Below are 13,350 nucleotides of genomic sequence, written 5' to 3'. Positions count from 1 at the left end.
CAAGTCCTCCAATATGCCAAATTGCTGGTTCTTCTGGGACATAGAAAATGGCATTGTGGTCAAGATTCTCAGGCAACTTGCTTTCACTGAATAAAGGGGGCTAAATTAGTTTTACATTTGTAGAACATAATTCTGTGTTCTAATTCTTCCTTATTGATTCAATTTAAATAAAAATGCCCTTTCCCTCTATGTTTTAAATCTCTAATTAAAACTTGTATTTGATCCCAAACCACTTAGTTGCCATTAAACCCAAACTTATTTTGATGTACTAACTACACATCTGAAGGCCAGATTAAGGACATATTTTCCATATTTACCCATGCTTTCAATGAATGACACAAGAGAGGAAACATATACCTTTTCAGTGAATGTCACTATAAAGTTTGGTAAGAAATGAAAACTTTTCTTACTTTGGAAATCCATGTCCTTGGTGTATGTGTGTAATCAGATCTGCTGATTTCAAAAATCAAAACAAATGTTTACTCTTTTTCCTACCCTTTTGCAGAATAGGAACTACTTAGCTAAAATTAGTCAAGTCCTTATATCCTGAATGGGCTCATCACTGAAGCGTGTAAGACAGCAACCTGTGCTAACAGGCTGAAGACTAGGGTTTTCTAATGTACTTTCTTCCTCAGTTCAGGCATGCCAGTCCTATCCTATTATGTAGCTATATTTTAGATAGTGCAAGATAAAATTTACATTATTATTCACTTGCCTGACATTTTTTTCCTGGTATATGTAGAAAATATGGAGACCTACTTACTTTGAAGTATTTTCAAGCACCCAAAAATGTTCTGTATGTATAGTTCTGTTATATATCTTTCTAATTTCCCCTTATTTTTTTAGGAGTTTAAGGTGTAGTAGCTCATTTGTAATGACTGTGGTCTGTTAATTGGAAGTGTGAAATATTGTACTGTTATGATTTCAGGATTAAGAGATGAAGGCAATATGCTTTTTATAGAGCATATTTATGCACTAGTTGATGAGGAAAGAAAAGCAAAAATTTCCATCAATAACAGTGTCAAGTTTCTGAGCATGAAAATTTTGTCCTTTATTCTCATTTAACTCTTACAAGTCCTCCAATATGCCAAATTGCTGGTTCTTCTGGGACATAGAAAATGGCATTGTGGTCAAGATTCTCAGGCAACTTGCTTTCACTGAATAAAGGGGGCTAAATTAGTTTTACATTTGTAGAACATAATTCTGTGTTCTAATTCTTCCTTATTGATTCAATTTAAATAAAAATGCCCTTTCCCTCTATGTTTTAAATCTCTAATTAAAACTTGTATTTGATCCCAAACCACTTAGTTGCCATTAAACCCAAACTTATTTTGATGTACTAACTACACATCTGAAGGCCAGATTAAGGACATATTTTCCATATTTACCCATGCTTTCAATGAATGACACAAGAGAGGAAACATATACCTTTTCAGTGAATGTCACTATAAAGTTTGGTAAGAAATGAAAACTTTTCTTACTTTGGAAATCCATGTCCTTGGTGTATGTGTGTAATCAGATCTGCTGATTTCAAAAATCAAAACAAATGTTTACTCTTTTTCCTACCCTTTTGCAGAATAGGAACTACTTAGCTAAAATTAGTCAAGTCCTTATATCCTGAATGGGCTCATCACTGAAGCGTGTAAGACAGCAACCTGTGCTAACAAGAAGACATGTACAGTAAACTGAATTACTTTTTTTCCACTTGTATCATAGTAAGAGATTATTAAAGCACTTATGCTTCAGATTCAGGATCATTGTTTGAGTGTGCACTGTAATGCTTCTCTGGAAATAACTGAAAATTGTGCATTTGTATCAGAGGTCCAAATTTAAAAGTGTGCACAGGCTCTCTAAGACCTGGATGACCTCAACTGCAACTCAGATTAAAAGGGAAGAAACTATCCGACTAGGAAATTGAGTATGAGTGAGTTTACCCATTTTGCAGACCATACTGTAGTAAGCATGTAGATAGCTGAGTTATCATTGAAGAACTATTAATTTTAATCACAGCTGAGATGATATCTGAGTCTTTAATCATGAATAAATTCCAGCTCATGATTACAAACTCTGTTGTCATATCATTCAACCCTGAAAGACATCCCGTTCTTCTGAAGACCTTCATTACTGAAGATCCTTACTGGATAAACGGGACTCTCAATAGTCATCCACAGATTTGTGGATTACTGAGGGAAACTAAAATTCCTGATAAAAACAGCTGCATAAAATTTGGGAAAGTTCCTTATTCATCACATTCTGGTTTTGCAAAATGATGGGTAGTTCAAATCTGGCTTCTATTTCTCTAAATCTCCAAAATATGGAGTTGAAAAGAAGTGGTTCAAGATGAAAAGTTCTGGTTTTGATGTACTTCTAGGAAAAAAAAAAGAGTACTATCCAAACTGTAAGAGATGTATTATCACAGTTATAAGACAAAGCAAGTAAGGAAATGTTGATTTTAAATTTTTTTCCTGTTTTGCTTCACCTACTTCTTTCCACCAATATAATGAATGCAGTACTACTCCTGCTACTTAAATTGAACATGGAACAATGAATCAATATAAAGCCATAAAATGGAATTTAATTAGAATGATTAGAACGACATTTTCTGGTTCAATATAACTTGTGTGAATAACACCCTGCTCTTGAGTACTAAATAATGTTTTGCTCTTGAGTATCAAACCAACTGCCCTTGTGAAAAAGTTCACAAATTTTAGTACTGATGTGTTTTGCTCTCCAAATTTCTACCTTATGACTATTGTTCAAAATTGACTTGCTTTACAACGTTTTAGCCAGCCAGTCACAAGGCACTGCATCTGACTTAGGTATGTAATTATGCAACAAGACTAAAAAAAAATCAAACCATGAATAAGAAACAGAAAAGAAATAATTTTTCCAGCTGGACTTTCAAAAACAGAGTTCATTAGCAGAAATGGAGAATCGTTCAGAAACAATTTGCTAGCAACAAGGGAATTCTCTCAAATCCTCAAATACAAACTGAAAGAGCCAATTAGCATGAAGAGGATCTGGGGAATTTCACTCTTCCCCAGATATATTCTTTGTTCAGGAGGAGGACTGTTTGATGTGACTTGCTGTGGCCTTGCTCTGGGCAGTCATTTAAGAGAAGGATTGCAAGTTACCTGCAGTGCACAATGACAGGCCCTCTGCCTGGTGATTCCACCCTGTCCTTTTCTACGTCCAGCATGAGCTGCAGCAGAGGCTGAGCGCTGTCAGGGGTCTTGTGGTCCGGCCAGGATGTGTACCAGTAGTGTTTCACACTCCGAGACTGACTCCCTTGCTGAAAATAACATGAAGATTTTATATGCACGCTTGTGGTGAACAATTCTTTTTATTTCTCTCAATGTTATGTTAAAAAGACAGTAAAAATGTTAAGAGAGACTTAACAATTTTTGTTTACTAGACTCGGAGGATGCAATTGCAGGGGAACAGGCATGCTTCCAGGGACACAGTTGTAAGAAGGGCTTCTGCACCTGAAAACTTAGCTGCTAGTTCAGCTACGTAAGTTCTGCTCTGTCCACCCGACTACTAACTTGCTGACTGTGTTGCCAAATGCGAACTTTCAGAGGTCTGTGTTAGATCAGCAATAAGATCTAGAGAGCCTAGCTTGATCTAGGCTTCTGAATCTCTAAATTGTTATGTATTTCTGCTACCTTTTAAGGACATTATCATAAGGATCTGATTCTAAAATGACGAGAGAAGAACTGCCCTTCTAGATTAATCAAACATCCCAGTTTGTCCAGTTATTCTCTCCAATAGAGGCTTCTACCACTTACTTCAAGAAGCCAAGAGGCTAAATAGGGGCTAGATAATTTGTGTTGGACGATATGACTTCTGCCCACTTCTCACTGCCTGGGCTGAAACACCAAACAAATTTTCCCAATTCATTATTTATTATAATGCTCTGTCAGGAGCAGCAGATGATGCAATCTGATAGCACCTAAGTGTAATATGGGGAGTAACTTAGAAGAGGAGCTTCTGGCTTATTTTGCATAGTTAATGTTTAGTCAGAACCATGAAAGCATGAAGCTTTCCTTGTGCACTCCTTCTATCTTTAGCTTCTCAAATGGGCTATAGATGCACTCAGCACACAATGTGAACAGCATATCTTTTTTCAGAATGATGCTATACTAGTTCCTTCATTAACTAAACCCCTTTTACATCACCTTGGCAATGCTAAAAAGGCCTCAAAGCAAATGCAATTCTAGAGAGTGAAACTTGCACTCTTTTTGAAGCTTTTTTTATTGCCAGCATGATACAAAGCAGCAATATGCTAAGTGTTCCAGCACTTTGGTCTCAATCATACCTTGCAGCTGTGAGCTCAGTTACTCCTCCTGTAAAAATTTATGCCCTTTAAAAAAACCCACACTTTAACTTCATTTAACATTAAAAAAATACAGCATTTGGAACAATGCTTCTCAGATGCAGATTGTTACCTTTATCGTAAGTTGACGGACAGTATAGTTCTCGCATTCTTGCACACCGTTAACAAGGACTTCAACCTTCCCATATATTCCTCTTTTTTCTGGCCAATAGAGCACGCATTTCTGGAAAGCAAACATTAGTGGTCATCAACAAACTGGATCCTGGAGCCATATTCATATCTAATTTTTACTCAGAATGTATTTGTCTGGAAAGTTCAGATTAATTCAACCGCGGTGTTATTCACGTCAGAGGCATTCCTAAATAAGATACTGTAGGCCTCTTAAGGACTGACTTAGGCCTGGTTTTCAGGATCTGAGTTTTTCAAATACAGATCTCTATCACTGATTACTCTGAACAGCTGATTTTATTCTTAAAAGGTCAATGAAGTTCAGTTAAAGGAATTATTTTACACATTCAAAATTAAAGATTTTTTTTCTATAATATTAGTTCATAGAATTAAATTTATAAAGTTTACTCTTTCCAAATGAGATTTCCTTCTGAGCAAGACACTTAAAATTTGTCTTGTCCTCATAAGACTTTTTATCCTCTTTACTGTCCTGAGCTCTTATACAACAAAGCATGTAAATATGCCCTCAGATCTTACTAATTCATTGGGACTTAATGTGCATGTTAAAGAATTTTGCAGAATCTGAGTTGCCTATGACATAACTTACTGGAAAGGAGTGTTAAAAAAAATCCATCAGTCTTGTTACAGCTACACAAAATTATATATAGAATTCTTAATAAATTGGCAGTGTTATACTATTTCAGGAATGTATCTGACAAACATTTACTAAAAAGGACGTGAAGAAATACTATGAACCATTTTATTTTTTCTCTGCAATAGTTTGCTTATCTTCAAGTTAACCGCAACTTCATATTAATTTCCATAAAGTATGTATAGTCTATCTGAAAGCAAAGTTCCCTACTGTATAAATACTTGTCTAAAAATAGATGCTTATTACCTTAAGAGTGTAAGGTGTTTGAAAGCCACATTTTATGAAATAATGCTGGCCAATCTGATCTGCTCATCAAATAAAAAAAAACCCTAACAATTAAAGAAAACCTTCTTTTTAATATCCAGTAGACAGGTTAAAAAAAACCAAAAAAACACCAAGAGAAGAGACAGTTCTACAATAATAGGAATCCCAGACAGAACTTGTTTGTATTTTCTCACAAATACTTATTGAAGAAACTGGTATATATTTATACAGTAGCCTACGTTACACAGCAAAAGGAAACAATCTATTTAATATAATTAATTGCCATAAAGCATAAGTCCCAGTAAATACTGCTAAAAATGATCCAGAAAAAAATACCAGTGAAATTCAAGGCTTTACCACCAGGTGTGATCTTTAAGCCTCTACTCTACTTGATAACCCAATAGCTGATTGAACCAAATCATCTCTGTTTCATAAATACTTTTCTAAAAATAGATGCTCATTACCTTAAGAGTGTAAGGTGTGTGAAATAATGCTGGCCAATCTGACTGGTTTCGTTCAAATCCTGTCTTTTGCAGAATTACTCGAACATCCTAAATTTGCTGTGTCCCCGAAGACATCAAGCAGGGCAATAAAATACTCAGAAAATTGTATGAAAAAAAGTGTTCACAAGTTCCACAGTCCCTCCATGTGACACATATAGCGACTATCATCTGCCAGATCTGCAATTCATGCTCCTCCCTGGGAGTGTAGTTTTCAGTGCTAATATGGGAAAAAGTCTAAATACACAATTGTACCCTGACAATCAACAATAGTTGAGTCAACCCCTGAGACTTCTTGATAAATGTGAGCATGTGACACTCACTACAAAGCCTTCAGGCACTCCAGAAGAGTGTTTTTCTTGACTCTTTCCCAGAACTAGAATTGGCAACTTGCTCTGGGTGGACAATGAAATGGGGCTGTTCATTAAAATAACTTTCATTTAAGAGTCTGTCTACATTTAGTGAGATACAATGGATTATTTTTAACACAGTCTCCGTGCATCTTTTTAAAACACCGTTTGTTACCACTTTAAAAAATAGCCTTGAAAAAAGAGCTGGGATCAGCTGGTCCGGGTACTTCCAAGACAACAGAGAGTTGGAGGAATTAGCATGGTTTTGGAAGTTAATTATGATAAAGGGATAAAGATGAAGGTGAGAGGGATAAATATATCAGACAAACAAAACCAAATATAGAAAATCCAAAGAGCATCAGCAAAACGAGTAAATAGATTCAAGCTATTGCTTGAACCCTAGAGAAAAATCCACTGGTCTTAGGTAGGTCTGTTCAAAAGGCAAACACAATGGTTTAGAAGGTTGCTCTCTAGCCTCATGTCTGTAATCACTGAAAGCTTATCACCTACAGTTTACGTCAGAAAAAAAGGAAGAATTCACTCGTTCCTAGTATCATGTAGTCTTCCACCTCCAGTCTTTGTGCTGGTCCCGTTTCTGTTCCTCCCTGTTCTTTCAGGCCACATAGTTTCCCTTTCAGCATATTCATATATTACAGCACTTTCTAAATAGGTCACATATTTTGTGAGTTTGGGATTGAATGTACAATCCTCTGTGTAGTCAGCAAACATATAACAGCTATGAGCAGGATTTTTCAAAAGATGCTTAAACTCAAAAAAAAAAAAAAAAGAAAAGAAAAAAGAAATCCTAAAATCCTAACCAACTTGCATGGCAGCCAAAAGCCTGGGGATCTTCTTACTTTCATGTGGAAAATCTCATCTTCCTGCCATCTTGCAAAATCCCCCTCAGATTAATTTACATTGGTTAGATTTTTGCTAAAAATGATTATTTATTTCTGATCTGGTCTCTGACCTTTTTTTAAAAAAAAACACAACCAAAACAACATTCCTTGACCCGAACAGGAAGTTTATACAAGAAAGAGTATCTCACATGACCTTTAATTGATTTCAGCCTTTGTCCTTCCCCCTGTGACATGGCTGCAGGCTGAGACTCTCTCCATCCCTTAAGCGCCCCATCCCACTCCCAGCAGGCATGTGCCAGGTTTCATGGGACCTCTCCTGAGATGGATCTCCATAACTGAGTAGGGTCTGGCCCTGCCTCGGACTGGGGCTGGCATCTGCTCTTTGCCATGGTCAATCTGTGCTAAGGAGCACAGGCTTTTTTAGCTTCCCAGAAGTGCTCCTGTCGCAGCCTGGTCCCCCAATTCTGCTGAATGGAGGAAGGCTGTCTCAGCTGACAGGTCATTTACCTGCTTTACTTCCCCTGGATTTGGACCCTGAACAAAATTAGTTTAATAATTCTCAAATAATTATGAAGTTGCTTTACTTTAGCTCCTCTTCTTATTTATTTTTCCGTATAACCATGCTAACAAATTTACACATTAAAAGTTCCAACAAGCAGCCCAACACACAACAATAATGAATAATTACAACAAAGCTTCAATTCCAGAATCCCTTTTTACTCCTGACCTCTATTTACTGTCACTACTAACTCAAGCATGAGAAGTATACTTTAAGAGGGCTTGCAGGATTTGCCTTCATATACTAAAATCCTCAAAGTTAGGACAAAATCTTCTTAAGTTTTTCCAAAACCTAAGACATATCTATGGTGCCAATACTCAAATTAACTAATAAGTAATCTTCAAAGAAGCTTATGTGAATTCTGTAAAAGGCAGGATTTCCAAATTCCAAAATCTACTTTGCTATGTGTAGATAAGGGTGCCTATAGACTGAGGGAAAAAATGGTACGTGGAAAATAATATGAGCTTTAAACAGTGAGTTAACAAGGTTGTCCTAGATAATTACTGACAACAAGATTTACATTATCTGAGTTGAATAAACACACATTGTTTAATCCATCTGTTAGTAGCAGTTCTTTCTTCTTCAGAATGCTGCATAATATTCTTCATTTATGCTTCCCAGAACCTGTTTCCTGGTTAACAGGCAATGTTGCTAGTAAATTTTGAAGGCAAACTAAACTAAGTGCGTATTATCTATGGAGTACACAGCATATACAGCTAAATTCTATAGAAATCTATAAATTATATAGATATCTATAAAATTCTTATACTCGTTTAACTAATTTCCATTGCTCAGTTGTCTTGACTAAACTCAGTAATATATGAAGCTTGTATGTGCTTCATGGATAAAGCTTTCTAAGATCGTGTCCTAAAATATTACTGCAGAAGTAGAGGTGGTCACCTTCAGTGGGTCATTTATCTCATTCTCTTAGAGTGGGATGGATCACCCTCTGCAGTTGACTATTGCTCTTCAGTGACCAAGGAGGGCACCTAGACCACTAGATGAGATGTGTTACTCCTCGTATTAACCCTAAAATTATAACCTAGAATGCCAAGTTTCTCACTACTTATTCAGGCAGAACCTCCTTGGCTGTGGACTCTCCTTGCACAGGTAGATTTCCAATATGTTCAGACATTGTGTAGTTTTGAGGACAGGTTTTACAGATTCTGCTTAAAATACAGCACCCATAGTTCCTTCAGCATAATTCTTGCTTAGAAATCAATACCCCTTTTTTAAAAATCAGAGTTCAAAATGAAAAAGAAAAAAAATCCAGTAATTTAATGCTCCAGGGATTTTCATACAGCTGAAATGTGTATTTTGCTCAGCACTCTGCTTCCACATTATATCTTCATCCATCTTGTAAAAAGTGTTACCACAGTGAGTCTTTAATCTTTTTTTCATCTGATAGAAGGAAGTAACTCTATAGAAATCTTTGTTTATCATCACTTCATACAATTTCCATTGTTATTGCAAATTTATCACATCAGTATATCGAACTAGGACACTAATGTCCCAAATAATTTCACTTAGGCTAAATAAATGATTTAATTCTTGAGATTAAGGTTTTTTGTGTGTCTCTTGTATAAGAGCTCCCTCATTATAAATTACTTTATAGCACATTATAGGCTGACTGATGTTATATCAACTGGAGCGGGGCCTATACCTGACAAGTTAGATGTAGGGCTTTATTTGTGCAGGGCTGGACATGAATCAGTGGATGAATACGCTTTCAAATATGAAGGTATTTGTATGTGTGCGGCAGATGTACCTCCCTGAAAACGATGGAAATAAAGCAGACCACAGAGAAGAAAACATATCAAGTGCTATTGTGCTAAATAACATCTGCTTTGTCTTCTCTATAGAGAGCAAATACTTTAACAGTGAAGTTAATATGCTGAGCATAGTCACTAGCTAAGCTGTTTTCTTTTCACCAGCAAGCAAGGTTTCAGGAGGAACCAGCTAACGGTGGGAGAGTTCTTACGGTTCCTGGACAAGGCAGGACAGCCTGTGCAAACACAGCCTCTCTATATAGCCTGGGAACGATTTGAGATTCCCCACCCTTTCTATTAGGAGGAAATTACCACTGCCAGGCCACAACAATGCGGATAAACACCAGTGCCTAGAGCCTGCGTAACTCAGGTAAACACAGGGCTTCCTGACACGATGGAAACCACTGGGCACTTCTTTCAAGTCATTCTTCTTACACAGTGTCAGATGTGAGTGTTTAAACAGTCAGCATTTCCTCACTGAAATTCTTATTCTTCTGGCCAATTAGGCTGGGGTAAGTTTTCTACATTTTCAGGAGTAATCTTTTTAATGTAGGCTTCTGGACACTTGTTTGAACAGTCTAGTGCAAAATGGCTCCTGGTATGGAAAAACATCTTGGGATATTTTACAGGACCAATCTACTCTTCACATACAGCTTTTTTGAAGCCCACTGATTTTAAGTTCAGGTTAGAAGCCCAAACTCACAGTGGCAAAGAGCCAAGCACTGGTCAGGGGCGAAAGAAAGAACAATATATCTACTGAGTCCATATTTACAAGGACCAGTGAGTTTGAGCCCTGGGAACACACTCAGGATCTTGGTCCTTTGATCACTCAGACAGGGAACTTTGCCTGAATAAACTCTGTTTCTCTATCATCACACGTATCTGAGTTTGAAGAGCAGAGGTGTGGAGCAGGGCCAATATGGCCTTGGTGCTTACCCGGCAAGGTTCTGAGACTCAGTTGAGGCACTCACCTGGAGCTGGAAATTACTACCAAGTCTAGCAGTTTGGAGTCAAGAAAAAAGTTTGGACTCAGGAAAAAAGTCAATCTCCTTCATGTCTGTCTCCCTCTTGTTCACAAGACCTGTAAACCACTTTTTTAACATCCAATTTTTCAGAACATAACTTTGTGTTGGCCCTCTACATGGGAGAATGATTTTCATTCCTAATGCCTGGCAGTCACAAATATGGACTCTGGCATTATCAAGAAAAGCCTGGTAACAATTTACACGAATACTAAATAAAGCTATTAGAGATGTAATTGGAAATCGACCCAAAAGTCACAGAATGTGTATCAGGCAGTTAGGTGGCCATTAGCAATTAAAATGCAATTGTCATCTCTACTTGGTACTAAGGTAAACAGCTACATATTTCCATTCTGGCTAAGTACCTCCATGGTATTGTCATTTGGGAGCTCAAACTGTATTTCTGGGATTTCTGATTTGTAATATCTGGAATGGATTCAAAACCTGCCATTATAGCAAAGTGCAAGCTTCAGCCATGTCAGGAAACCACTAATTGTAACACTAACCATCTATTCTTTATATACCAGAAAGTAACAAGAAGTACAGAAGTGACCAACAGAAAAATGAGGTGTTTCTTTAAAAATTATGAACCCAACAGCACAGATCTAGAAAATGGAATTCCTTTTTGTATTTTTTAAATACATCTCTTATGATTGCTATGCAATTGGTATATTTGGCTACCCCAACATTACTTTCCACATTGCCCATTACCAGAGTATTTACGAAACAGTTATGTGCCTGCTTCCTTCCATATCTGCTAAGGTTCTTTCTACAGTACACAGCCATAGGAACAATTTCTCATTTTGGCTAGTTGTCATACCTCATTTTTTTCTTTCAGCTTTGTGATCATAACAATGACAGGGCTGTCTTCTTGCCAAACCATCTGCCAGAAATCATTCACAGTATTAATCATGGGTCCCTGAGTTGCAATGAAAGCCTTCTCTTTACCTCCATATCCCTGGTTTAGAGACAGAAACAAAAGTAATTACTTTAAATTCATGTGGTTGACCAAAATTGCAGGTGAATCTTCTGAAAGAGCAGAAAAACAAATCTGGACTTAAAAAAAAAAGAAAAGAGTTATTTGAACTGAAAGCAGTTATGACTAACAGTAGAGCAGATCAGAAATTTTTCAGTAGAACAGTTTTTCCTCTGGAAACTACTGATTCAATGGACTGAAATGGTCCTGAGAATACATCAATCCCTATCAAATTTCCCTGCTTACTTGGCCTCTCCTAGCTCATTCCGTTCTTCAAGTTGTTGGGGCTTTCCATCATCCAGTAGTACTTTAATCCATGATTTATATTGCTGCAGTGTTTACAAGATAGTTTACAGCCAACAAGCCACAGGAAAAAAATAAGAATTATAAAACTATTTTCTACAAAGATTCATGACAGGAAAAAAAAATATTAAAATACAGGAAGGCTCATGGAGTCAAAGACTCTGCTGTGCATCTTTGCTAAGGGAGAAGCATCTTTATGAGGCCTTATAGGAGGAAAAGTATATCAGTATAGGGAGCCCCAAGACACACAAGTGTACAGGAGGGCAAAGAAAGTTCAGGCAAACTGGGGAAGCAGAGGAAAGGGAAAGGCAAGAAGAAACAGGAAAACCAAGCGTCCACCTTTTTATTTTTTGGGTGAGAAAGAGAACTTGTAAGTTTGTACAGTGACAAGGTGCCCACAGTAATTCAGATCAGGTGATCCTGGCAATGTCTGAAGGGAATGAGTGAATGGAGAACAGCTGGAGATGGTGTGGGAGCCCTCAGCCACGGGTCTTCCTTTTGGGTGCCTTTTTGCCTGACAGCTGTTGCTCTTTCCATGAACCAATGAGATAGATCCTCAGCTGGTATAAACAATCCTCCCTGTACTCACCAATCTTTGGTGAGTACTTTGAATGTACTTTGTCTGTGAGAGGTCTGTCAGGATCCCAGCAAGCCCAATGGTATTGCATGAATAGATAAGAAAATTCATTTTATCACTGGGTTGTATTTTTTCTGCAGTTGCTAACAGTTCTGGTGTAGCTGGTGTTAGCAGTGGGAGAAATCATCATATGTTGGCCTGAAGGGTGGTGGCAGGGTGAAAAGGGAGACCTCAGAGGACTCAAAACATGGCCTGCCTGAGGGAAGAGTTGTTCTCCAAAGAGAACCGCTCTGCTTAGTTACACCATGATGTCTTTTGTACAAAACACTGAAAGTACAGGATGTAAAGTGAGGCAAGGTAAGGGATATAGGGGATGTATATGACTATATTCATGTACTGTTATTTAAATAAGCAACATCACTGTAGAGCTCTGGGGACAAATTTCAGTTGCGCTATTACGTTTATTCCAGCTGAGGATCTGGTACAGAACTCTAATCAAAACATTTGCAGGTAGAGCACTAGATTCCTAAAACATGACTGAAGTAACTTCTTAGTAGTCTAGTCAGCATACACTGTGCTATGGGTTCAAGAAAGCTGTGTGTGTGCCATCAAGGATTATAGTATAGCTGACAGTAAGAAATAATGCTTTCCAACAGGGTTCATGTTGGTAAAGTCTTTGTATCATGTAATCATACAATATAGGGAGTAAAATGTGAATGGGGGTGTGTGCTGGTGCACATGTGTAATTTAACACGTCTCTTTATGCTCCTTTTAACAAACTTGTTACAGTATTTATGTAATTACTTAACTAATGATTTCATGACTATTGATATAGTTATCAATGAAAAAAAACCCATCACCACTGAACTTGTCTGTGGATAATATGACTGCAAGGAGCAATCATACAGCTTATATTGCTGTTGACTCTGATTTTCTCCATACCAAAATACTGGTATCTCTGTCACTGTTAAAAGGTAACCCTATTTTTCTTTCTATAAGGCAGTAGGACAATAT

General features: G+C 37.3%; 1 protein-coding gene across 3 annotated transcripts in view; it reads right to left on the bottom strand.

The window, feature by feature from the left end:
• Positions 1–13,350, bottom strand: part of PTPRR (protein tyrosine phosphatase, receptor type, R) — a 177,573-nt gene that overhangs the window by 9,711 nt on the left and 154,512 nt on the right. For all 3 annotated transcript variants that reach the window (XM_014964296.1, XM_014964295.1, XM_014964297.1), the window contains 3 exons: positions 11,301–11,438; positions 4,449–4,559; positions 3,135–3,292 (listed from right to left, as the gene is read on the bottom strand). In XM_014964296.1, coding sequence (XP_014819782.1) covers positions 3,135–3,292; positions 4,449–4,559; positions 11,301–11,438 — 407 coding nt within the window. The remainder of the gene's footprint in view (positions 1–3,134; positions 3,293–4,448; positions 4,560–11,300; positions 11,439–13,350) is intronic.

The sequence above is a fragment of the Calidris pugnax genome, unplaced genomic scaffold (genome assembly GCF_001431845.1).
Source record: "Calidris pugnax isolate Ruff unplaced genomic scaffold, ASM143184v1 scaffold44, whole genome shotgun sequence".
Classification (NCBI taxonomy): Eukaryota; Metazoa; Chordata; class Aves; order Charadriiformes; family Scolopacidae; genus Calidris; species Calidris pugnax.
The sequence above is the reverse complement of the archived record's forward strand: the minus strand, read 5'-3'. Positions and strand labels throughout refer to the sequence as shown.